The sequence below is a fragment of the Monodelphis domestica genome, chromosome 1, assembly GCF_027887165.1.
Source record: "Monodelphis domestica isolate mMonDom1 chromosome 1, mMonDom1.pri, whole genome shotgun sequence".
Classification (NCBI taxonomy): Eukaryota; Metazoa; Chordata; class Mammalia; order Didelphimorphia; family Didelphidae; genus Monodelphis; species Monodelphis domestica.
Window position 1 is genome coordinate 411,078,621 of NC_077227.1, and position 27,467 is coordinate 411,106,087.

Genomic DNA, 27,467 nt, shown 5'->3' on the forward strand with positions numbered 1-27,467 from the left:
GAAGTGGAAAGAATGCTTTGGAGAAAAAACATTAGTTTAAAAATTGGCTATTTTCATGAATGATTGCATACATCATTATTTATTTGACACTTACTGTGTGCTAGATATTGTGAAACAAATGGGGATCCAAGTACAAATAGCATGCTGATCCCTTCCCTCAAACAGCTTATATTCTAATAAGGAAAGAAGAGTTATGGATAAGGAAGATTGTTTTGGTCTGGGAAGACCCAGGGATGAAGAATGGAGCCATCATAGAGCAAAGATTGATGTCTCAGAGCTGGCAATGGGAAGTTGTGGGGGTGAGAGTGGAGAAGGTAAAAGGAAGCTCCAGAGCAAGATGGGGAGTCTAGGCTAGACAGGGAGAACTCTCACCCATCCTACTGTTCCTTCATATGTTCTCTGGGAGCAAGATTGGTCATTGAAATTCATCTGAAATGAACTGCTTTTCAGTGCTGATTTTAATCAGTCCTGTTGGGATGTTTTTCTCTTTCTCTTTGCTTATTATAAAGGGTTTCTCACACTATTTAAAATCCTTTTCAAGCAATCAAACAATAAAGCATCGTACCTATCATACAGTAGGTGCTTAAGAAATATGATTGATTGATTGTTCATCATCATAGGACTCACTTTATTTAAAAGCATTTCTTAACGTTCTATTGCAAAATGGCAAAGCACTAAGAGAGACGACTGAGCTCTGTCCAGTTCTTTCCCTTTTGATCTGAGGGTCAAGGTTCAAACTGACCAAGTACCTATTTCAGTAATAATGATCAACTGTGACAAGGGGCTTGCCCAGAGGCCCTTCATCTCCCCTAGGTCTTCTGCCCAGCATACAGGAGGGATAGCCCCTATAACATCAACGTCCTTATCACCTCTACAACAATGTCATCAATAGATCCACAATAAATTGTGAGGCAGCTAGACACTTCCTAGCCCAGGGTGACCCTGGGCAAGTCTCTTAACCCTCGTTGCCTACCCTTTACCACTCTTCTGCCTTGGAATCAATACTAAGTCTCAATTCTAAGACAGAAGCTAAGAGTTTTACAAAATTGGAAATGGCACAAAATCCTGAAGTAACAAGCAAGGGGAGGTATTGCAGAATTGAGTGCTTTGGAACATTTAACTTCCTGGAACATTAATCTGCTTCATTGTATCACAATAATAAATTTGACACTAAGTGATGTGGGATTGGACTCTGGTCCCAGATCCCTTCCAGCTCTGCTTCTACTTTGAGCTGAAATCCTCCTCTAATGTTACTTCATCAAGTTTTTTGCAAATACAATGTGAAATGGGTTGTATCTGTGCTTGTTCCTTCTCTGCTTGATGCCTGAAGGCCCTAAAAGACTACATGAGTATTAGTGTTTGCCCCGAATTCATTCTTCCAGGTACATAAACATGAAGATTTTGCTAGGGACTTGCTCTAGCTTCCACTTCTTTCCTTAACCCCTAGATATTCATAGGTCCCCCCAGGACTCTGTCTTCCCAACTGCTGCAGCAGGGTCAAAGAACTCCCTCTCCGCTGGCTAGAAGAAAAAGAAATCAGAACAAGGGATGCTGCTCCTTCCCACGCCACCCACCCTCCTCTGAAATGGCAGAAGTGTCCCTCCAAAAGGGTTGGGAGGACTCTTGGAGGGATGTGAACTGTGGTGCTCCTTTTCCCATCTCATCCTTTGAAATGCCAGAAGAGGTTGCCCAGGTCCTTGGCTTCAGAAATCAGGAATAGAATGATCCATGGAAGTATGTAACAGGGTAGCAGAAAGCCTAGGAACAATGAAAGAGCACAAATTGACCAAAAACCCTTCTCAGAGAGCCTCCCATGATATGAATACAACTTGGCATTTGCTTTACGTGTTTCTGAAGCTTTCAGTCTCCTGGCATTTCCTCCCAACCCCCTCTAGGAGACAGATGGGCAGTGAGAACAATCCTCCACCCCTTGGGTTTACAGATTGGACACAGTGTTCTCAACTATGACATCACAGAAGTCCTAGATTTTCTTCTTCTGATAACAACCATAGAATGTCAGAATTGGAAGGGACTGGGCAGCAGTTAGGACTCGATGGATTGAGAGCCAAGCCTAGAAATGGGAGGTCTTGGGTTCAAATCTGACCTCAGAGACTTCCTAGATGTGTAACCCTGGGGAAGACACTTAATCCCCCTTGCCTTGTCTGCCATGGAACCAATACATAATTTTGATTCTAAGATGAAATATAAGGGATTAAAAAAATAGAATTGCAAGGGACCTTAGGAATCATTCATTTAAATGTTATCCTGGGAAAACTAAGGCCAAAATGAACAACTAGTAAGTGGCACATCTCAAACTTAAAGCCAGGTCCTCTCACTCCCAAACCAGGGAATTCTTCCTACTCTACAAGATGGCCTTTCACCTCTCTCTAGTCCTTCTTCCTTAGGAAAGGCAGTCTGGATTCTGTCACTTTCCCACCTGGCCTTCACCTGGGAGGCAAGATTGTTCAGCAAAAACAAGTCCTGATATAGGAGAAATCAGACCTGGGTTCAAATCCTACCTCTGCCCCCTCTACTTACTGGATGGCCTTTGAGAAGTCACTGCCTAAGATTCTAAATTCTGAAGGTCCCTCCCAGTCCTGACATTCCATTGGATGCTGGTGCTCCTGCTTCATAAAAATTCTCCAGAGCTGCTAGAGAGGGTGAGGAAAGGGTGGGCTGGAGAAAAAGGCGTCCTTACTTTTTAATCATGTGCTCATAAATCACCGTGGGGATGATGGTGAGGGTGACTACATTTCCAGCTGTGGCCAGGATCTCTGTAGTCTCTTTATCCTGGAGCCAAGTTGGAGGGAAGAAGAAAAGGTGAAATGAGAAAAGGAAGCTTTAGTTAGGATGCTGCTAGATGCCTCTGCCCACACTGCTGATTTTCTTTTGGTAGAGTAACACAAATCTACCCAAGATTCTGTAGGGACATCCAAATCATGACAGCATTGATTGTGACCACCTTGGGTCATCTAGCACATTAAAGATCAGTGGCCACCCCTTCCAGAATGCCAGCCTCAAAGTGTCACCCCCAACTCCCAGACCTCCTGCAGGGCCTGAGAAGCTTTGTAGGGATAGTCTTTCCTTGCTATTGATCCCTCTCTGCACCTTTCTAACCCCCAAACGTAGAGAAGAGACCAAAGGAAAGGAAGATTTCACACTGCCTGGGTCTAAATATACAACCAATCAGAGGGAGGAGGGCTCCCATGGGCTTGACTCTGTCCAACAGATTAGTACCAAGTCAAGGTTGGGAGGGGGGGGAAGTATGGGCAGAGAGGAAGACACTGAGAAAATGAGTGCATCTTAGCTCTCCCAATTCAACAAGCCATCATTATGAAGTTATTGTGTGTGTGTGAAACACTAGGGTAAATGCTAGGGGAGATACATGTAGTCCTGGAGCTCATCATTTATTAGGGGGTGGGAGTTAGGGTGGGAAGGAGAGGTAAAGGGGACAAAAGAACCAGCTCTGCCACAAGGAAAAGGCCCGTCAGCCTAAACTTGAGTGCCACAAATCTTGTTAGTTAAATCTCACAGTTTTTCTTTGCAGGAAATGCCCCCTTCCCCCCCCCCCCCCGGCCACGACTTAGAACTTATTTATTTGTGTTTTATACACAAGTCTAATATGCTTGGGCATCTGGCTTCCCAATCTACTGCATGGAAGGAGCAGCTAATAAAAAATTAGACAAAGAGGGAGTGGAGAAAACTGCTATTTGCTATGGGCAAACAGTGTCTGTAAAAAGTGATAGACTGCCAGTGGAGGAGTCTGGGAAAAATATGAAAACACACACACACAAAGAAAACACAGGCTCAAGAAGAAGAACTCAGTGAATCTAGTAGCTGGAGGCAAATGAATTCGGAGGCAAAGGAGTCTGTCCCCTTTTCTCATCAATCTCCTAGAGCTCCTCAATCACAGGCCAGCACAGTAACAACCACTCAGAGCTCTTCGGAAAAAACAATAAAGGCTAATTTTTAAAAACTCATTCCAACAACACTCACTTGGCACCCACTCTATCTGTGAAAGACTTTGCGCTTAGCCTTGAATGGTAACTCTGTGCTATAAAAAGGCAGAGGAACATCTAAGACAGAGATCTGGTGCTTCTCAACAAAATGTAAGCTTCCTAAGGTAAGGGATGGTTTGGTTTTGTCTTTGTGCCCCTAGTATTTAGCACCGGGTTTGGTACAGTCAGAGCTTAAGAGATGCTGGTTGATTGATGGATTGGCACAACAGTGAGAACTCTGGCTTGGGAGTCAGGAGACCTGAGTTCTTGTCCCAGCTCCACTACTAACCAGTGTGTAACTTGGGATAAGTTATTTCTTCTCTCTGGATCTCCACTTCCTCCTCTGTAAAATGACAGTATTTTGGGAGCAACTAGGTGGCTCCGTGGATAGAGCACCTGGGCCTAGGGATGGGGGGGGGGGGTGTTCCGGTTCAAGGGTGACCTTAGATATGTCCTAGCTGTGTGACCCTGGACAAGTCACTTAACCTTAATTGCCTAGCCCTTATTGTTCTTCTGCCTTGAAATCAACACTTAATATTGAGTGTAAGACAAAAGGTAAGGTTGATTGTTCTTTTTAATGGTAAATATTTGCCCTGCTTAACTCTCAGGGGTACCCTGAATACCTAAGGGGACTAAATAAAAGTGAGATAAAAATGATAATAATCATAAAATGGAGGGAGTTGAACTATGACTCCAAGAATCTACCCAGCCCTAACTTTCCCTGGTTCTAATACTTCAACTTGTCTTCAAGACTTGGGATTCCAAGATGTTTTGAGCTCCACTCACACAGGCAGCCTTATAATGTCAGTCCTGGGTCATTTACAATTCAGTCTGAGCCTGGCTCTCTAGGCCAGGATCCTTAAGTGGACATTCTTTCACCTTTCAGAAGGTTCTGGAGTTAGGAAAAGGATATTCAGCCTAAAATTGGACAAGATAAGGATGATGACAGTCCTGGTTACAAGGAGCCCACCAGGAACAAAATGCCCCTGGGTTTGAATTTGTTTTCCTTTCCATTAAGGTCTACAACTCTAACTTTCTAACTCTCCCTCTCTCTCTTTTACTCTCTCTCTTTCTTTTACTCTCTTTCTCTTTCTTTCACACTTTATCTTTCTCTCTCTTTTACTCTATTTCTCCTTCACTCTCTTTCTCTGTCTCAAAAACTTAACAGGAAGGAAAAGGAGAAAGGAAGAAGAAAAGGAAAGAAAAAAGAGATGAGAGGGAGAAAAAAGAAACAGAAGGAAATTTACTGAATTCCAGAGTGATTCATGATGGAAATGTGCATGCTGTGTAAAGGATGGAGGTGTTGGGAACACATCAGGAACACTCAGCAGGCAGTGTTCTCTCCAATTACAATAGTAATAGAATATAGAATCTGTCACAGTCAAATAGCACCTTATAGTTAGAGAAGACTATCACATCCATTCTCTCATCTGCACCTCACCATAGCCCTGTGGGGAGGCAGGGTAGGAGTTACCATTCCCATCTCTCCCTCCCTTCCTTCACTTTATTGATGGGTTTTGGCTTTACATGGCACGTAGGTACAGATTGCTCCTATTCCCTCCTGTTTCAAGGCATCTCTTGTAACAAAGTAAAGCAATGGTCTCATTTAAAAGGGCTTGCAACATTTCACATCTTACTTGTTTTTGTTTTGTTTTGTTTTTAAACCCTTACTTTCCATCTTAGTAGTAAAGAAGGGCAAGGGCTAGGCAATCAGGGTTAAGTGATTTGCCCAGGGTCACACAGGAAATCCCCAAGGCAATATTTGAACCCAGTTCCTCCTGCCTCTAAGCCTGGTGCTCTATCCACTGCACCACTTTAGCTGTTCCCTCCCTATTTGTTTTTAATGAACAAAAATCTGTTTTCTCTCCTTCCCATCTCCCACTCCAGAAAGGAAGGAAGGAAGGAAGGAAGGAAGGAAGGAAGGAAGGAAGGAAGGAAGGAAGGAAGGAAGGAAGGAAGGAAGGAAGGAAGGAAGGAAGGAAGGAAGGAAGGAAGGAAGGAAAGAAGAAAGGAAAGAAGGAAGGAAGGAAGAAAGGAGGGAGGGAGGGAAGGAAGGAAGGAAGGAAGGGAAGAGAGAGATTTCTTGTAGAAAAAAGGTAAATTTCTTGTATCAAATATACTTAAGCAAAAAAAAATCCCTATCTACACACACACACACACACACACACGCACGCGCGCGCGCACACAAATGTATATTAATTCTGCACCCTAAGTGCATCACTTCTCTCTAATGGATAAACATGTTTCATCGTGGGTTCTTTGGAATCATGGATGTTTGTTGTAGTGAGCATGCTTACATCTTCCAAAGTTGTTTTGACAGTGCTTTGTCTCCATAAAAATGGTTGTCCAGGTTCAGCTTGATTCATTCTTCATTAGTTTTTCTAAACTCCTTAAAACTGGTCATATGCATAACATGGATATTATAAACTATTCCTCTGGTTCTGCTTACTTCACCCTGCATCATTCCATTCATACAAAGCTTTCGATATCTTTTGGAATCTTCTCTTTCCATCACATTCATAGGCCCCAATTCATTCAGCCATTCCTGAATTATTGGACATCACCCTAGCTTTCCTTTTTATTTTTTATTTTTTGGCTACTGCAAAAAAGAGCTGCTATAAATAATCAAAAGAGAGCAAAGAAAGAAGGGAAAAAAGGACCTTTATATACATTTCCATTTACTCATAAAGACACTGAGATATAGAAAGGGAAGTGACTTGTCTAAGTTCACACAGCCTGTCAGTGGGAGAAGACCCTGCCTTACCTTGAGCCCAATGACATTCTGCCCATTCACCTCACAGATATAGTGGTTGGTGAGGAGCCCATTTTGGGCTGCAGAACTGCCTTTTACAATGGAAATCACTTTCCCCTTCTTCATCACAAAGCCCACACAGCCATTGCTGTCCTTGTGCAGGGTAACAGTTCGCTGGAAAGGCCTAGAATGGAGAGGACAGTGAGACACAGATGTCTGGGACTCAAGAGAGCCCCTGCCCCATAGCCTGGGGGTGGCCGGCTCACCTGTCCCTCACAATCATGACGATCTTCTCATGTGAAGCCTTCTTCATCACTTTGCGGGCCTTGTCTGTGCTCCAACCAGCACAGTCTCTCCCGTCAATTTGTAGGATCTGGTCCCCAAAGCGCAGGCCCACAAGGGAGGCTGGAGTGTTGGCCTGGACCAACTGGACAAAAAGGCCCTGAGGGAAAGAAGGAGACCCACTTGACTGTCTGCACTGGGGATCCTTCCAGCCTAAAACATCTCTGAAAATTGTCTCAGGGGATGGGGCTTAGAGGCTCCTAGATTGAGTGAGATGGAAGGGGCCTCAGATAGAGGTTGACTAGTCCAACCTCCTCCTTGTTCTACAGATAAGGAAAATAAGGCCCAACAGGTGGCTAGTGGATAGAGAGCCAGGCCTGGAGATGGGAGGTCCTAAGTTCAAATTTGGCCTTAAGTACTTCTTAGCTGTGTGACCCTGAGCAAGTCACTTGACCCCCATTGCCTAGCCCTTACCCCTCTTCTGTCTTGGACCCAATATAAAGTATTGATTCTAAGATGGAAGGAAAGGGTTAAAGAAAAAATAAGTCTTGCCCCAAGGACACACATGTGATGAATAGCAGCTACCATTCTTCTTATGAGGCAAAAGGGAAAATACTTGGGATATGTCTTTTGGGTCAGATGGGGTAAAAAAGTTGGCAGTGCCTTGTCATCTCCACACATGCCCTCACCTCTCCCTCACCACAAACTCATATTCTCCCCTTTGGATCTTTCTCTGCCTTGATCCCATGATCAGGATATCTGTAGCTGCAAGTGTGCTATCTTAGGAGGGCCAGCGATGGAGAGGGAGAAACGTCAGTGTGGCCCAGGACATAGAAGACTTCACTTCAAAGCCCCACTACTTAACTGATTCCAGGCAGGACAACCAGCACATCCCTTTGTTTTCTCTGAGTCCTCAATTTTCCCATATGTAAAATGGGGGGGTAAAAAAAGTCTCTGTCCTGCCCTCCACACAAGAATATTAAAACCCTCAACTGAGAAAATGTGTATTAACTTTTTAGCCACAAAATAATGTGTATATGTCTATAATGGCTAATATTTAGCTAGCACCTACTATGTGCCATACAAATACTATCTCATTTGCTCCTTACAACCACCCTGGGAGTTAGGTACTATTATTATTCCCATTTTACAAATGAGAAAAGTGAGATAGGCAGAGATTAAGTGACTTGCCCAGAGTCACACAGCTAGTAAATATCTGAAGCTGAATTTGAACTCATGTCTTTCTGACTCCAGACTCAGCACTCTATTCACTGTACCACCTAACTGCCCCAAACATCTGTACATATGCCATTCCCATAAGTATCAAATTAAACTCCCTAAAACAGAAGTCACATATGCACATATGCATGTATTATAACCTTGAACAAGAACTTATTATAATTTTTATAAAAACCCTTATCTTCTACCTGAGAATCAATGTCAGTTCTGAGTCAGAGGAACAGTAAGGGCTGGGTAATTGGGGTTAAGTGACTTGCTGGGGGTCACACAGTGGGGAAGTAGAACCTATTATAATTTTGAACAAGAATCAGAGTCTCCAAATTCCTTTCACCAAAAGTGATACCCAGAGATGTTAGCCCTGGCCGTATTCACTAAGAGAGAAACACAGATGATGCTAGAATCTTATCTTCGCAGGCAAAAGGCACTGATTTCCAATCCTGCCGCTACTTTTGCCTGAGTAACATGGAGCAAAATATTTCACTACATTTTCAAAGTGTGTGTGTGTGTGTGTGTGTGTGTGTGTGCGCACGCGCGCGCGTGTGTGTGTGTGTGTGTGTGTGTGTGTGTGTGTGTGTGTGTGTGTGTGTGTGTGTTTACTAGCTAACTTCTAAGGATTCTTCCAAATCTAACTTTCTGACTCCATGATCTGTTGGGTAGAGAAAATGAGGGAAGCTCAGTGATCGTCTAAGGAGCAGGGGCAGAAATCTCTGAGAACCCCCTACACCACTGTTAGCAGAAGGTTTCATTATCCCTTCCTCCATCCCAGAACCTCCCACAGTGAGGACCCAAGCTGGCAGGGAAGCATCTGAATGTCCCCCCTCCATACCTTGTCAATGGCCCTCAGACGAAGCCCCATCTTCCCCTTCTCGTCCTTGCACAGGTGGATCTCCCGTACACCTGGCTTGATCTCAGCTCTTCGCATGCCTGAGTTATTTCCAGTCACTGGGGCTACCATCTGACCTTGTGGAGTGGGAGCAGCCCCTTGCTGTAAGTGGACAAATCACCAGTGTCAAAGAGAGAATATTCTCTTCCCTCTATTTGCTAACTACGATATGGTAGGGATGGAGAAGGGGGAAAATGGGACTGAACGCAGAGCAGATTGCCTTCTGGGTAAGATAAGGAAAGGAAGCCATCCATCACACTTGGTGGCCCCACTCAAAATCAAAGCAGGAGACACATATGGCGACAGAAAGGGTCAATTCTTCTATGTGGCCACCAGAGGGCAAACTAGCACCATGTACTTGAGGAGCTGCATGCTGTGGTGGGCATGTTTGTGGGTATTCCACAATGAGGAAGGAAGGATGAGAGAGGTTTAGAGCTGAAAGGGACTTTAAAGACCTTCAAATCCAACCCCATATTTTTTTCAGAGAAGGAAACCAGGGTATAGAGAGGGTAGGTGATCTGTCCAAGGCCTCATGCTTGGTAAATATTTGAGACAGGTCGGGACCTAGTCAAGAAATTTAGAGGAAACCTCTCCCCTTGCACCAGAGGCTAGTCTATGGGGTTTCCTGAGGCCTGGTGTGAGGTCTGCAGAGTCTAGTGGTGACCGCTTAAAGGTGAGGTCAAATCTAGATCTTTCTCAAGGTTAAATTCAGGACCCAAGAACCAATGAACATTTGAGTCTAGCTAGCATCCGAGACCAAGAAGGAGGTCCTAATCCTGCTATACTTTGAGTTTGCGACCAGCCTGGGAGCCTGAATCTTAGCAGGAACAAGTTGAAATGTATTCAGAAGATGGTAGGTAGGGTCAGAAGGGATGAAAAATCATATCATATGGGAAAATGTTCAAGGAACTAGAAATTTTTTTTATTCTAAAGTCAAGAAGGTCTAGAGTAGCAATGATGAACCTTTTAGAAGCCATGTGCCATGTCCTGCCCTTTGCCCCAACTAGAGACCAGTGCCATGCCCTGCCCCCTCCCTTACCCCAGACAAGGGAGAAAGCACTCCCATTGGGCTGCTGGGCAGACGGGTGAGTAAAATGAAAAAATGTCCTCAGCTCAGTAGAGAGGGAGAAGGAAGCAGCTCTCCCGAGTCCCTCTGCCTCTCTAGTAATGAATTCTGGCAAGCAACAGCTCACATGCCCACAGAGAGAACTCTGCATGCCCTTTTTGGCATATGTGCCATAAAGTCACCAAAACAGACCTAGGGGTATCATGACCAATATTGTCAAATAAATGCAGGGCTTTCTTGGGAAAAAAGGATAAGAACTTGTTCAGATCAGCCCCAGGGTCAGGACTAGGACCAACTGAGAAGTATGACCAGGAACGAGGAAGATTTAATTCACTTATAAGCTGAGGGGGCTTATTAACAATAAGGGTTATGCTAAAATGGAATGGGCTACTGTAGGAGATGACCTCCTTCCCCATCCCTAGAAGTTTTCCAACAGAAGCTGGACAATTACCCCTTGTCAAAGGTGTTAGAGAAGAGATTCCTGATCTCAGGTCCAGATTTAACTATGTTCTGAGGTGTCTCCCAACTCAAGGATGCTAGGATTCTGTGGACAAAGCTGGACTAGGACTTCTGAGGCTGCTTTATACTAGAATCTTCCTCTGGCCCATTGTTGCCCTCATCTGGATTCTGTCCTGCTGCTGAGCTAGGGACAACCTAGGTCAGAGGGGATCCTTCCTCCCTGAATGGAGCATTGCCAAAGGATAGCAGAAGCTAAATAAGGACTACCAGTACCAGGCATGGTAAAAGAGAAAGGGAAAGAAAGAGGCTGACAGCCAAGAAATGCAGAAGTCCCTTCAGGCCAGGGGTAGGAACCAAAGCAGCAGGGAGGATGGAAGGGAGGGAGGGAGGGAGGGAGGGAGGGAGGGAGAGCCTTCACGCTATGGGCTTGGCTGAAACATCCAGACAGAGATACCCACACTGTCGCCTCCTGGAGTCAGAGCCAGGTTCTCTTGGACTTCTTGACTGGAGAGAGAGAGACCCATGTAACTTCCTAATTCGGCCAAATTTGGGTACAAAACTAAAAGGGGAGAAGAAGAGAACAGAAAAATATGGATCATACATACATACATAGTTGTCCCTTGTGCTTATCACTTTAAGGCCAGCATCCCCATGTGGATATTAAGGAAATTTATATATACACATGTGTGTGTAGACATATAGACATATATGTATATATAAGCACATACACATGTATATTACAAATAGATTATGTATACACATACATTAGGGGAATCTATTATGGAAGTTATACATATGTATATATGTCTATACTTACTTGTAAATACATTTCTATTAAGGAATAGTTTTATATGTAAATGTAGAATTATAGCTATATATATATATATATATATATATTTGGTATGTGTGTGTATACACCCCCAAAGCTTTAAGTCAAGAAGCCTAGTTTCCAACCTGGTCTCTGCCAGTCCATTTCTCTCTAAGGCCCAGATGGAAGGTGTTGGATTCAAATTATTTTTTACTTAAACTCTGTGAACTTATTTTAAGTACTTTAGTAATTATATTTGATTATAATTTATTCTTAAATTATTTTATGCATTTAAGAACATAATTCTGAGAGGGAATCCACAGACTTCTGGACTGCCCAAAGGAGTCCATGAGAGAAAAAAAAAGTTAAGAACTCCTGGTATCTCTGAGATCCCTCCCAACTCTGAAGTATCATGCTCCAAGGTCCTTCCCAGCTCTAATAGTGTGTGTTCCAAGGGTTGTCCCAGATCTAACATTGTATGTCCTAAAGTCTTTCCCAGTTTTGCTATTCTATGTTCTAAGGTCTCTTCCAGTTGCAACAGCCCATGTTCTCTCAATTCTCCAAAAGAACTCTCTGGAACATACTGCAAAGGGATAGATCTCCAGTCCTAAGCTCTCAGCTCAGTATACAGGACTATGAATGGACTTTGGCTGATATCCCTGGCCTCCCAACAAAGTGAGAAGTGGAAGTATCAAAGGCAAGGAGAGCCATGGTTCCAGGAAAGAATGAATGAATGAAAACGCACTTACTAGGTGCTTCCATGAGCATTATGTCTCTGTGAACTGACTCTGTTACCAATTTTTCGCCTAAAGGGGCTGAAGCTGGCAGCGTCTATGTGAGTATAACCTTGAATCACAAGTCCTTCTATTTTCTTCACCACTCTCAACAGGGCCATTCTCTTCCAATCATAGACTCGTCCTTCCAGAGCCAGGCGTGTTAGCAATCTAAGCCACCCTCCTCCTCCCTCCCCAGAATGAGGCAGCACCCTGGTATAACTTACCGGGCTGTGAGGATGAAGTTTCCTGGGCTGGGAGGGCCAGCATCTTGGGAATCACAGAAGCCTGAGCCTGTAGGAGTCCAGAAACATCAAAAAGAAGCTTAGCTGTTATGCGCCTTCATTCCTTCATGTGAAAGGTCATCTACCAAAGGGAGTTCTAAGTTGAGGTTCTCTAATTTTATAAAGTCAGATCTAGCCTAGAACTCATGGGGAATAATAGGGTAAGGAAGATCCTAAAAAGCAGATCTAAGGACCTTTGAAGGTATAAATAGGTGGCAAATCAGTAAAAGGTCACCAAAAAAAAGCTAAGCAAATCCAGGGAAAGGAAATCAGAAAAGGGAAGGAACTAAAAACATCATCATCATATGAGGAGCTGTTAAGAGAGTTTGGAATGGGATGCATAACCTAGAGACACTTAATCGGGCACTTGAGTAGTTATATCAAAATATTTGGAGGATTGTTAATGCTGGGGCAGTTGGGAAGCTCAGTGGATTGAGAACCAGGCCTAGAGATGGGAATTTCCGGGTTCACATCTGGCCTCAGACACTTCCTAGCTGTGTGACCCTGGGCAAGTCACTTAGTCCCCACTACCTAGCCTTTACGGTTCTTCTGTCTTGGAACCAACACTTAGCATGGATCCTAAGCTAGAAGGTAAGGGGTTTAAGAAAAAGAACAGCAGCTCCATTAAGAGCCAGGCCCATCCCTAGGCAGGTAGTCTCAGGCTAAGGCAACCTTGGGAAACATTACCTGATAGACTTTATCCACCTTCAGGTCTTCTAGGGATGGGTATAGGACAGACATGGTGGTGTCCAAAGAGCTACCTGTGAAACAATGGCAAAATATGACATTCTATGAGATAGAGTCAGAAGGAAAAAAAAAGATTATACAACATTAACTGGTGGTAAATGTGGCCCAAGTCTCTGCAGCTATTGGGGTAGCCATTAGATGGCCCATGGGATAGAGACCAGATCGAGAGCAAGGAACAGTCCTAAGTTCAAATCTAGCCACATCCACTTACTGGGCAAGTCATTTAACCTCTCTCTGCCTCACTTTCCTCTGTATCTGGGGAGAATAATCACCTCCTTGGGTTGCTGTGAGAATAGAATGAGTTAATATTTATTAAGTGCTTTACAAATCTTTTTTTTTTAACCCTTACTTTCCATCTCAGAATCAATACTGTGTATTGGCTCCAAGGCAGAAGAGTCGGTAAGGGCTAGGCAATGGGGGTTAAGTGACTTGCCCAGGGTCACACAGCTAGGAAGTATCTGAAGTCACATTTGAACCCAGGACCTCCTGTCTCTGGGCCTGGCTCTCCATTCACTGACCACCTATATGCACTAGAAAGGTCACATTTTTATAGAACTTTCTAAACCACTCCAGGATCTTGGCCAAGAAAACCCCAGTTGGGGTCACCAAGAGTTGACTGACATGACTGAACAACAACAAATACACCCTAAATGTACCATTAGGCAGAATGCTGAGATGATTACACACAGGGATCAATGGGGACAAAGTTTATTTGCATCTGAAAACAAAATGTGGCAAAGGTATCTTTGAGGTCTTACACAGACTGAAAATCTGCAGTCCTGTGGCTTCTCCAGGCTGCCTATATATGTCCTTTAAGCTCTTGGTGTTGGGTTTTGCTTTTTTTATTTTATGTTTGTTTGTTTTATCAATAGACACTGAATAGATAGAATCACAGAGAAGCATCTGGATTTGGAGCAAAAGGACCTGAGTTTCAATGTTTGACTTGCTTCTCATATCCCACATGTATATTGATTCCAAGGCAGAAGAGTAGTAAGGACGAGGCAATGGGGGTTAAGTGACTTGTCCAGGGTCATACAGCTAGGCAGTATCTAGGGTCACATTGTCTCTAGACCTGGCTCTCTGTTCACTGAGCCACCTCACTTCCCCTATAATTATTAAATGAGACATTTATAAAATGCTTAGTACTGAGCCTAATCTGTAGTAAGTGCTTAATAAATGCACATTTTCTTCCTTTCTTTGTCTTACAGATAAAAAAATATGCTGCCCCAATTGATACAGCTTGATCCTTTGAACTATTCTTAAATTCGGAGTCTTCTATTAATATTATTGAATATCAGACATTGCTCAGATCTTTCTCTAAGCCGAAGCAGCCATCACTACGACACAAGGCCATGGACCCCTACCCCAGAGTAATCAGGGTTTGGAGCTGTAACCACTATGCAACCCCTGTCCTTGTCGTCCCCTAGATCGCCAGTGGATCAAAGAGGAAACATAAAACCCAGGACAGCAGGAATGATCAATTCATCATCTCACATGCAACAAAACCATTGCCCTGAAGATGCCGAACCTTCTGTAGAGTAAAAGATAAGAGGCCAGCCTGATCGGGCCTTTGATTGTCCAGAGGGTAAACAGGGGATGGTTACAGTTTAAGCTAGCCACCCCTTTTTGCATGTCAAAGGTGAGAAGATTGGGCAGGACCAGAGATTCTGTGCTTTTTAAACTCTTTGAAAATCCTGGAATAAGAGATTGGGAAGGGACCATGGAGCTCGTCTAGTCTCCTGCCCAAAACACGGTTTTATTGGCTATGGATATTAAGCCTCAGTCTGTTCTCCTGCACCATGGTCTCCCTCACCAATGAGCAATCAGTACGACACACAGTGGGCACCTACTATATTCCCTGCCTTCAAACCTTGGTCCCAGCATCTAGATGATGCAGCACACTGTAGCCTATTTAATGGGCAGCTAGGTGGAGCACTGGGCTGGGAATCAGGAATACTCATCTGTCTGAGTCCAAATCCAGTCTCAGACATTACTAGCTTTGTGTTTTGGACAAGTCACTTAACCCTGTTTGCCTCAGTTTCCTTAGTTGTAAAATGAGCTGGAAAAGGAAGTGGCAAATCACTCTAGTATTTTTGGCAAGAAAACTCCAAATGGGGACACAAAGAATTGGAAAGGGGGCAGCTAGTGGGCACTTCCTAACTGTGTGACCCTGGGCAAGCCACTAACTCTGCCTAGCCCTTGCCCTTCTGTCTTAGAGTTATTACTAAGACAGAAAGTAAAGGTTTAAAAAATAAATTAAAAGCAGTCAGACAGAACAAACACTAACAACAGCAAAGGCTTTTAAAGACGATTGGTGAATTGAATCAGCCTGACTTTCCAGTCTATCAAAGTTGCTTACTGTGTGACCTTAGTCAAGTTACTTCCTCTCTCCAATCTGTTGTTTCTGCCCCGATAAAGTGTGCTGATACCACCTCTCTCATGCTGGGTGTTGTGAGCAAAGGACCAAAATTCAAGTTTGGCCTCAGACACTTGTTTGCCTGTGTGACCCTCGGTAAGTCACTTAACCCTTGCCTACATAAAACTGGAGAAGGAAAAGCACTCCAGTATCTTTGCCCAGAAAACCCCACAGACAGTTGGTCCACAGAGTTCCAAAGAGCTGGATAAAACTGAACAACATCAGAGGAATATGAGCCAATGGTTCCCATCAAGTCACTCGACCTCTCAGGGTCTCGACAACTGTTATGGATATATATATTACAGAATAGATAGTAACCTCCATTAGTAGAAAGCTGTAGTAGAAAGTAGAAAGCCCCTGTTTATCTAGGTCCAGCACCTATCCTCTGTCCTACTCTATACACACAAGGTTCAGAGTCCTTGGAACCCTAAGGGAATGCAGAGAATAAGACAGAGCATCTCAAAGGGAGAAGGGACTTTAGAAGACATCTAGCCCACTCCAGGGCCGGACAAGAATCCCCTCTCCAGCACAGACCAGTCTTCTAGCCGTGGAGAGGCAATGAGATGGATGGATGGGACATAGAGTGAGAAAGACCCAAGTTCAGAGACTTATAAGCTTTGGCCAAGTGACTGCATAACCTACCCCCTCCTACTTTTCTAGACTCCTGCCTTTCTACATTTCTTCCCTACCACGTATTTTTTCTCTGATCCAGTGATACTGGCCTCATTGCTGCTTTTGAACAAGATGCTTCATCTCTTAGCTCTGGGAATTTTGTTCTCCCTCCTCATCTCCGCCCATTGCCTTCCCAGGCTTTCTTGAAGTCCCAGCTAAAATCCCATCTTTTAAAGGGGACCCTTTTTAATTCTAGTGCTTCCTCTGTCTTATTTGCTTCCTATATGTCCTTTTTAGAGCTTATTTGTACAATTTGTCTGCTTGTTGTCTTCCATCATTATATTGAAACCTCCTTGAGTTCAAGGATTCTTTGGCCTCTTTTTGAATCCCCAGAGTTTAACATAGTGCCTGGAATATAGTAGGCACTCGATAATTATTTATTGACTGACTGACTTAACCTCTGTTTGCCTCACTTTCCTCAACTGTAAAATGGAACAGTAACAGCACTTATCTCTAAAGGGCCAAATGAGATAACATTTGTAAAGAGCTTACTATAGAGTCTGATACATAGTAGGGGCTCAATAAATATTCCTTCCTTCCTTCCTAGGCTTTGGCTAAAGAATTCCAGTGAAGGGAAGCCCCACGTCTCTCCTCCTAGGTAGTCCCTTGCCTTTTGAGATAGCTTGCATATTAAGCAGTTCTTCAAATCATGCCTAAGCTTGAGTCTTTGTTTCCTCTGCCCATTGCCTCTAGTTTTGTCCTCTGGACAAGAAGGGCATCCATTCCCTCTTCCTCATGTTGCCCTTTCAAATACTAGAAGCCAGAGATATCATTCAATTTACTTTAATTGAACTAATTAATATTAGAAATAGATTTGTGCAAGATAGTATGCTAAGGGATGGGTATACAAAGACATAAAAATTGAAGTTACTCCCTGTCCTCAAGAAGTTTACATTCTACTGGGATGGAGGAGGGTGAGGAATGCAAGAATGTACACAGATACGTAAATCTAAAGTATATAGAAAGTAATCCACAGTGACTTGGAGGGAAATGATGTAGGAGGTGGTATTCAAATTGTGCTTTGAAGGAATCTATGTGGGAGATATATAGGAAACAGTTTGCTGGCCATTTTGACTAAAACAGAGAAAGAATGGAAGGTAGAAAGGAAGGGAGGGAGGGAGGAACAAAGGAATGAACAAACAACTGAACAAAGGAATGGAGGGAAGGAAGTGGGAGGGATAGGAAGGATGAAGGAAGGAAGGAAGGAAGGAAGGAGGGAGAGGGAGAGAAAGAAGAAAAAATAAATGAAAGAATCCCCTGGATTCAATGCTTACTATCCTGTGAGACCTTGAATAAGACAATTAACTTCTTTGTGCCTCAGTTTCCTCATTTGCAAAAACAAAATGGTCTCTAATGCACTTTCTGATTCTAAATATAAGCTCCTATAGCCAAGACAGGGTAAAGTGGGACCATCACTTCCCTAACCTTGGACACTAGCCCTCTTTTATTGCCGACTAAAAGTGATTTTGATTTTTTTGACTGCCTGATGGCATAAGGTTGACAGATTGGTTGGCACTTGCCCAGTAAAGTCTTCCTTGACACACCCAATCTTCAGTGTTCCCTTCCTCCTGTTTTCCGACAGCACAGTCTGGACCTCCTCCTTAGCCTCCACAATTCTTAGCTGTGTAAATCAAATCCCAATCCAGTTCTTATCTGGGTAAGCCATATTGCCCAGTAATGTTCCAGTTTCCTCTAGGCAGGAGAAGTGAGAGATGGTGCTAACTCTCAAAAAGGGGTGGGGGGTGGGGGGAGGGAAATCACACTCATAGGTGTGGGAGGTCCTTTAAGGTTAATTCCTAACTCTAACCCCTTTAGAGCCCTTCTGCCTCCCAGCCACTCCTAGCAAAACACCCAACACTCTGGATTCCCGTTCCCATTGGCTAAGGTGCCAGTGCCAATGGACATGGGAATTCACTCTGTACATTGGGAGCCCAGGTTCTGTACCTATTAAACAGATTATGTGTGTGTGTGTAGGAAATGGGCAAACCACACCCCCTGTGCAACTTTGGGCCAGGCCTTCTCCATTTCTGAGCCTGAATTGCCTCTTCCAGGAAAAAGGAATTAGACTAGATGGTCCCTTCAGACTCTGACAGGTCAAGAGATAAGGTCCTTCCCTCCTCTGACATTCTCTTCAGAGCTCTAACATTTGGTCTCTGAGGCCTAAGGGCTCCTCCCAACTCTGGCTTCCTATGAATCTATGGCGTTCAGGGCTTCATTCTTCAGAGCTCCGTACCCCAGAAGCAGAGGACATTTGCACAGTGTCTGCTATGTGCAGAGTCAGCTGGAATACCAATAGTAACGGGATGGCACAGATGCAAGATGTCAGAGATGAGAGGAGCCTTAGAGGGCATCTAGTCCAATGTACCATTTTGCCAAAAAGTAAACTGAGGCCTAGAGAGAAACAATTTGCCCAAAGTCATCCAGTGAGTTGGTGGCAGAGACATGTTCTCCTGGCTGCCCATCAAGGACTCTTTCCACCACACCCTATAGGAGCACCCACTAATGCAAGCACTTCCCCAAGAAACCAAGCTACTACTCAGCCCTTGAGGTGAAGTAGGACCAAGGAATTTTGTACATACTAGCTGCTCTGAATACCATTTAGGGGATGGGAGAGGTGGGAGCATTAAGAGTGACTAAAGCAGGGAAGTAATGCTGATATAACTGAGAGGAAGAAAAAAACAAAACAAAACAAAAAAACCATTCCTTTGAGTGTTAGTTAAAATCCTACCTTCTACAGAAAGCCGTTCTCAATTCCCCTTAATTCTGGTGCCTTCCTTTTTGAATTATCTCTAATTTATCCTATACAGTTGTTTGTATATAGTTATTTCCATGGTTCTTCTCCCACTAGACTGTGAATTCCTTGACAGCAGAGACTGCCTTTTGCCTTTTTTTTTGTAGCTTCAGAACTTGGTATAATGCCTGGCACATAGTAGGCTCTTAATAAATATTTATTGACTAACTGATTGATTGACCGACTCTAACCTTAGAAGGAGACCAGAAGAAAAGAAAAGTTTCTGTCCCAAGGCATAGACTGGAAACAGGCCTGGAATCTCTCTCAAGTTCTTCCCATCTCCAATATTCTATAGCACTGCCTCCCAAATGCTCGTTTTCCAAAAGTCACATTTGGTGTCGTTATTTGGTTATTCCAGTTGTGCCTAACACTTTATGACCCTATTTGGGGTTTTCTTGGCAGAGATAGTGGAGTGACTTGCCATTTGCTTCTCCAGTTCATTTGACAGGTGAGGAAACTGAGGCAAACATAGTTAAGCAACTTGCCCAGGGTCACACAACTAGGAAGCCTCAGAGATCAAATTTGAACTCAGGTCTTCCTGACTCCAGGCCTGGCAATCTATCCACTGTACCACCTAGCAATAACATAGACATATGTATATATACATATACACATACCTACATTTGTTCACACGTAATATATATTCTATATTACACATGCATACACACACACATATATTGGAGCTAGATAACACGGTAGATAAAAGTGCCAGGCCTGGAATCAGGAAGACCTGATTTCAAATCTAGCCACCAAAACTTCTTGGCTATGTAAATAGAACCTGCTCCCTATCCCCAGGCTCCTCCAACCCCCCATCCCATTTGCATGCTTACACTTTGTGAATGGACATGAATGCATAAGGATGGAGGTGTTGTTGTTCCAGGACAGAAAATATAGGAGGGGGTGCAGGAGTGAGGGCTCTCTCTACTTCCCTGAACACAGTGAGAGAGGCAAATGGAGATCATGTGGGAAGATCAGCATGTCAGACTTAGAGTAGAAAAATAGACTTTAAACCTATACCTATGTGCTTTCTTTATTTCAAGTGATTATTAATAAACTATGGAAAATAAGAACCTGGAGTTATCAATTTAAGTCTAACATGGCTGTGTGACCCTGGGCAAGTCACTTCACCCTGTTTGCCTCAGTTTCCTCATCTGTGAAATGAGCTAGAGAAGGAAATGCAAACCACTCCAGGATTTTCACTAAGAAAATCCCCAAAATGTCACAAAGAGTTGAACGTAACAGAAACAAATAAATAGCAACAACAACAAACACACACACACACACACACACACACACATATAATACAGGTCCAGGGGAACTAAGGGGCACATTGGATAGAGTAGATAGAGCACACTGGGCTTGGAATCAGGAAGACTTATGTGACTCATCTTCACAGGTTCAAACCCAACCTAAGATACTTACTAGCTCTGTGACCCTGGGCATGTTGCTTAACCCTATTAATCTCAATTTCCTCATCTGGAAAATTAGTTAAAGAAGAAAATGTCAAACCACTCCAGTATCTTTGCCAAGAAACATCTACATGGGGTCAGGAAGACTTAGGTATGACTAAAACAACTCAACAAAAACAACAAAATATTCGGGTATATGAAAAGAACACAAGACTCTAGAGGTTAAGAAAAAAGCCTAGATTACACACTGGGCTCCATTGTTTATTAGTCATGTGGTCTTGGGCAAATAATTTACTTCTCTATTTCTTAATTGGTAAAATGGTGATAATTTTTTTATCCTTACCCTCTGACCTAGTATCAATTCTGAGATAGAAGAGCAGCAAGGGCTAAGCAATCAAGGTTAAGTGACTTGTCCAGAGTTACACAGCTAGAAAATGTCCTCCTGACTCCAGGCCTGGAGTTCTATCCACTGGGATACCTATTTGCACCCTTAAAAATGGTAATAATAATGGCACTGTCTACTTACCAGAGCTATGAGTTATAAGGAAAGCACTTTGTCAGTGGTAAAGTACAATGGAAATGCTAAGCTAGAATTATTATTAGCGATAATAATAATAATGTCAGGAGAAGACTTTGTGTGGGTCCCAGCCTAACCCTCCTTCAAAGTTCCAGAATCTTCCTGCTAGTCTCATGCCACCTCTCTCTGCAAACTTCAACACTTTCCTTACAACAGTGTTAGAAATGCATCTATCCATCCATCCATCAGCTCTAGGATTTTACACCTATTAATAACACTAAAAACCAGTCATCTCCTCAGAGATAGTTCATTGGACCTGGAGGTTAGAGTGTGCAGGGGTAAGCCCTGACTCTGATCCCCAGACTCTAAGCTGGATAAGTCACTTCCTTTCTCTGGATTTCAACTTCCTCCTCTGAGGAAAATATAAAATGGTGATGATGACCCCTGCACTTCCTACCCCATGGAGATATCAGGAGACACCTTTGCATCTTACATCACCATGTAGTCATCTAATGACTATTGGGTCAGTGGTCAAAGGATATGAAAGTTTTCAAAGGAATAAGGTTTAAAAATTGTAGTGAAATATGAGTTATGATTGCTATTGTTACATCCAATCACTTCCTTTCTACTTATAGACAGAAATATCCCTTCCAAATGCCTCCAGTTGAAATGTAAACTAGAATTAAAAGTCATACTAGGAAATCATTTCCTAGACTTTATGTTAGAAGTCATCCATCCATCCATCCATCCCTCCCTCTCTCCATCCATCAGATCTCAGCTTCTACAGCTAATAATAACACACACACACACACAAAGACAGAAAAAGTCTAACCAAGTTCATTGGATCTGGGGTTAAAAGTCGAAGAAGTAATTTTGTCCACAACATGGTACGCAAGGTATACAAGCTCCGGTGATGACACCAGGGACCTAAGCAGAGAGGTAGGAATGACAGGATCTACTTGGGAGTGGGGTGGGGGTGGGGGGTGGAAAGGGGATGGAGGATGTCAAAAGGAGCCTAATTAATTGAAGAGTTATAGAAGTTGTGACTAGTTCATCAGTCTAATCATCATCCCTGAAACCAGATGGAACTTTCAAAGGGGAAAAGAGATGGGAGACGAAGGGACACAGGGTGAGAGACAGAGATATTCCTAGTCAGAAGAACTGGATTCTTAAAAGGAAAAAATATATCTCACCATGTTCTGTCATACTGACTAAAATGTTATCTAAAAACCAAAGAAACCACATTTACCAAGAAAACTCATAGCTACAGGTAATATAAGGATGTGGAAAGATCCCTGGCCCAACAGTCAGGAGTCCTGGACTCCTGTCCTTCCCAGCAATAACTGGGGGAGGGGAGGGGGGGGAGAACAAAGAGGAGGGGGCAGGGAGCCCTTCCTTTTTTCTAGACCTCAGTAGCCTCACCTGTAAAATGAGCGGTTTAGGCTACATTTTTCCCCCATTGAAGTAGAAGCCCTTCTCACACAGAGGCCAGAAATGTCACAGGCATGGGTGAGCAGCAGGAAACTGAGGCTGGGGGGGGAGGGTGGGAAGGCTGCAGATTGTTCTCTGTTCCGACAGAGCGACGGAAACCATTAGAGGAAATGGGAGTCTGAAAAGAAAGGTTCGGCTCCATCCAGCCCTTTGCTGCAAACAGGGCTCCTGACCCCGAGGTCTACCATTCGAGGTAGTCCTTGCTGGAGCCTGGGCAGCGGAATACTGCCTGAAGAAAAGCCATTACGGGTGCCCATTCTCGCTGGGTTATCAATCTTTCATCCGGAGATTCACATTTCATCCTGGCGCTGGGGGCTGTCGAATAGGAGTTCAAAGCCCCTTTACTGCCATTATCTCCAGAACTTGCCCATCCCGCAAGAGGGGAGCGGAGAGGTGGGGTTGAGCTCGGTGTGGGCTGGGGGCGGGGAGAGATGAGAAAAAAAGGAACCAATAGATGGGTCGGAAGAGACAGCTGAGAGGACCAGAGGGAGCGAAACTCAGTCTCTAGGGGCTACAGGCACCTAGGGAGCTGTGCTCAAAAGATGCTAAAGAAGGGAAGAGGAAGAACCTCAGCAAAGGGAAGGAGAGGGTAAAAAAGAAAGGGAAGGGGGTGGGGAAGCAAGCGGCTACGTGGCTCAGTGGATAGAGTGCCAGGTGGAGTAAGGAGGACCTGGGTTCAAATTTGACCTCAGACACTTCCTAGCTGTGTGACTAGACAAATCACTTAACCCCCATTGCCTAGCCCTTGCCGGCTTCTGCCTTGGAACTGATACATACTATCAACTCTAGAAAAAAAGATAACGGTTTAAAGGGGGGGAGGGGGAAGAGAACAGGAGGGAATGGGAAGAGAAGAGAGCAAGAGAAGAAGTGGGAGGGGGAGAAAAAAGCGAGAGAGATATCAGGAAGAAATGAAGAAAGGAGGAAAGAAGGGAGAATGGGAAGGACCGAGAGGAAGGAGCAAGGGAGGTGGGAGGAAAGGAAATAAAGGAGGTGGGAGAGAAGAGACTGAGGGGATCAAGAAGGGTTATGGGAGAGGGGAAAAGGGGGCGGCTCTTCAGTCATCGCCTGGCACTTCTAATCAAAGTCAGGAACCTGGCTGTTGTAGGAGGGTCTTTAAATTACCCCAGTTTTTGATAAGGAAACTTACCTGAAGGATTGGGGCTGGGGCTGGTCTACTCCTCTCTTGTCCTGCTTCTGGAAAAGTCTGTTCTCTCAGGAAGTTTCAGTGCTTTATTTTTCCAGCTGAAGTTCCTCCTGGCTGCTTGCCAGCAGTTGGGAGGGGCTGGCCTGGCTCTACCCACAACTCTGGGGAGGGGCACTGGGATGCCACAGGTAAAGGCCAATCGTCAAATCACTTTCTGAATAATGTTCCAGTTTTAACTCCCAAGGATATAACGAGATTGGATCTACTCTTAGAGTCCTAGAGAGGCAAGGGGAGATGGAATTGCTTTGAGTCCTGTGATCTTCGGCAAGACACAGTTTCTGTTCCTCAATGTACTCCTCTGTAAAATGAATAAAATAGAATTTTAAAATTCTTACAGTTCTTTCCAGTTCTAAGTTTGTGTTCTGATTTTGGTTTTGTGATCTCGTCTTTTCAAAAGCTCAGAATGGATCAAAGAGAACCCTTCTTTCTTTCCCTGCCCTCTTCTATGACGCTGATTTAGGACTCTTATTCAGTCACATCTGTGATTTCTTGATCGGGATTGTCAAAGTTCAGGGTTACACCCTGAGATGGCTGACGTAGGGAAGGGACACGCCCATGTCAGATGTGAATAGCTGAGCTACCTGTCATATGGGTCCTTGGCCAATTCAAACATTAAGTCACCTTTCCGGTGACAGCTCCAAACCTGAATTCATGTCTCAGGAACCAAGCAGGTCCTACTGAGGGCTGACGTCAGTTATTTTAATTCAACAGATGTTTGATGAGGTCTTCTTTGGGAGCCCAACCCTGTAAGAGACACAAGGGAAAGGGAAGCTTAAAATGGGCTCCTTGTCTTAGTGGGCAACCAGTAATCCTATGGAATAGACACAATTAATCCACAAAATAATTACAGAAAAATACAAGCCAGTATGTAAGCTTAGGGCTCACCTCCTCTGTATGAGGAGATTGGACTAGAAGTGGGTCTCAAGTCTTTTCAAAATTTGATACTCTGATTTTAGGTTCTAACGGCCTCTAGTTTCCTTGTTTCTCCACCTCTGCTTCTTCGAATACCGAGTTCCCTTCAAACTTTACATGAGAACTATTATGATTCCCTTAACTATTAGTGTCTTTGCTCTCCCCACAAATTATGTTGTATTTATGAGATATAAAGATTTATATATACATGCACATACATATACTTCACATATATCTTATATGTGTTTATTTATATAGATATTAAAATGTATAATATGTGTATATACATATCAATTAGGTCACACAGATGATAGAGTGCTGGACCTAGAGTTTGGAAGACTTAAGTTCAAGTGTGGTCTCAGATACTTACTAGCTGGGTGACCCTGGGCATGTCACTTAAACCTGTTTGCCTCTGTTTCCTCATCTGTAAAATGAGTGGGAGAAGGAAATTAGAAACCAGTTCAGTGTATTTGTCAAGAAAACCCCAGGGGGCAGCTGGGTGGCTCATCAGATTAAGAGTCAGGCCCAGAGATGGAAGGTCCTGGGTTCAAATTTGACCTCAGATACTTCCTAGTTTGACCCTGGGCAAGTCACTTAATCCCCATTGCCTATAAAAAAAAATGTGACAGCAAAAAAATATACCTATTAAAAAAAAAAGAAAACTTCCAAATGGGGCAGCTAGATAGCATAGTGAGCAAAACTCCAGGGTCAGATTGAAAGAATCTAGGTTCAAATATGGCCTCAGATACTTTCTAGCTCTGTGACCCTAGACACTTAACTCTGATTGCCTAGTTCTTGCTGCTCTTCTGTTTTAGGATTAATACTAAGAGTTTAAAATACTAAGGGTTTAAAAAAAAGACAACTCCAAGTGGGATCACAAAGAGTTGGACATGACTGCAATAACTGAATCACAACTATATATGTGTATATATATATATGTGAAATTATTTAAGTGTTGTAATTTTGGGGGACTCTCACTCCTTAAATGGAGAAATAAGGGATGAAGGCCATGAGGAAAGGGTTGATGAAAATGGCTTCCCTCACTACTCACTCCCAGAGTCCCTGAATTACTTGAGGGAGACAAAATGGAGATCTCCCCTCCATGAAGGCTTGCCACTTGAGGGCTGGCCCTCAAGGGTGTTGGGGAAGTCTTCTCTACCAGGAGAGACCTCATGTGGGACCTCAAATCATATATTTTCTTCTTTGGGGAACTCACAAACCTCCCCATGGAGTCTTCTTGGAAACTGGCAACAAGATGGAGTCTGCCAATTGGCTTACTCTCTAGATGTAAATAAACAAGATTGAATTAGCTAGCTGACTGCTTATTTGATTTAATTGTAGATTGGGGCAAAGAACAGAGGTTAGAGGGATTGTAGGTCACCCTAAATTTCTTTCTAAATAAATCTGATTACTGAAGCATAAGGTTTTCTTGTAGCCAGGGGAGAGGTAGAATAGGGGAGAGAACACTGCTCACTGATTAGAGTCCAGTATCTCAATAGTTCATGGAATGAAAGTCTTTGAAGAAATTAGGTTTCTTGACAAGAACTAGCAATATTTCAAACAGGAACCCACGGATGTTAAGATTTCTGTCAGTGTCAGAACTCTCCACAGGTGTCTTAAAATGGCCCTGAGAAACAGGTCCTCCTTCCACTCCCTTCTGTGTCTCTGCCCTCCAAGACCTCCTCCCCAGGAGAATTTCCCAGAAGTCCTTGTTCAGTTCCTAATTGCCATTCCTGCTTCATGCGTTATAAAGCTCTCAACTTCCATTTCCCCCCAACGGTTCTTTTTTTTTCTCTCTCCATCATTACCATATCATATTCGATAATATAAAATGTCTCCTGATGTATTGAAAGATCTTAGAAAGTCAGGACTAGGTTTTTTTGTATTTTCATCTCCAGGGCTATCACAGTGCCTGGAATAGAGTAGGCACTAAGAAAATACTTGTTGTTTGATTAATGATTCATTTCTAAGTTGTGGATCATAGAGAAATCCTGTTCCTGAACTGATTAAATGCCTTATCTAGACATCCCCTAATAAGCAAGAGTGGAAAATTCAGGCAATAATCTGTATTATTTGAACACATTTAGTGTGACATTGGAAAAAGAACTTTGAGTTGGGAGCCATGAGACCAGGTTTTGAGTTCTGAATCTGCTTTTAATCTTCTGTGTGAATTTGGCCAAAGCAATTTCCCTTTTCTAGGCTTCTATTTCCTTCTGGTTCTAACATTCTGTGAATCTACACTTTTAATAAATAAACCCTTTATCCCAAGTTATCTTAGGTCAATGTTGAACCTACATATCATGTCCTTGATAGTAAACTCCCTGAGAGCAAGGCCTTTATCTACTCTAAACTTTCCTGGCATAGTATTCTGAGCCCAAATACTAAATAAAGATTCCATTAATAAGTCCTACTGTGTAGGTGGGAAGACCAAGACAGATACAAGATACTGGTATCAGTAATACACATTTTAGGTCAGCTAGATTGCACAGTGGGTAGAACACTGGGCTTGGAATCAGGAAGACTCATCTTTATGAGTTCAAGCCTGGTCTCAGACACTTAACTAGCTCTGCAACCTTGGGCAAGTCATTTAAGCCAGTTTGCCTCAGTCTTCCCATCAGGAAAATAAGCTGGAGAAGAAAATGGCAAATCGCTCCAGGCTCTTTTTTTTTGGTCAAGAAAATTCCAAATGATACTGCAAAAGTTTTGAAGTTGAAAAGAGCTTGTAGTCTCAGTAAGGAGACATGGCACAATAGTAATAAAACCT

At 43.4% G+C, this 27,467-nt stretch overlaps 1 protein-coding gene across 3 annotated transcripts; it reads right to left on the bottom strand.

Moving 5' to 3' along the window:
• Nucleotides 1-60: 60 nt before the first annotated feature.
• On the bottom strand, nucleotides 61-25,220 carry SDCBP2 (syndecan binding protein 2). Of its 3 annotated transcripts, none has more exons than XM_056812003.1 (11): nucleotides 25,074-25,220; nucleotides 24,435-24,535; nucleotides 23,735-24,007; nucleotides 13,232-13,305; nucleotides 12,488-12,554; nucleotides 11,138-11,238; nucleotides 9,098-9,256; nucleotides 7,017-7,192; nucleotides 6,763-6,934; nucleotides 2,699-2,790; nucleotides 61-1,758 (listed from the first exon to the last, which is right to left on the bottom strand). In XM_056812003.1, the coding sequence occupies exons 4-11, from the start codon at nucleotides 13,283-13,285 to the stop codon at nucleotides 1,704-1,706; spliced, it is 876 nt and encodes a 291-aa protein (XP_056667981.1). In that variant the 5' UTR covers nucleotides 13,286-13,305; nucleotides 23,735-24,007; nucleotides 24,435-24,535; nucleotides 25,074-25,220; the 3' UTR covers nucleotides 61-1,703. The 3 variants fall into 3 exon arrangements, with proteins under 3 accessions (XP_056667981.1, XP_001367355.2, XP_056667980.1); XM_001367318.5 differs by having other exon boundaries at nucleotides 23,735-24,089; XM_056812002.1 differs by having other exon boundaries at nucleotides 23,735-24,535.
• Nucleotides 25,221-27,467: the final 2,247 nt, after the last annotated feature.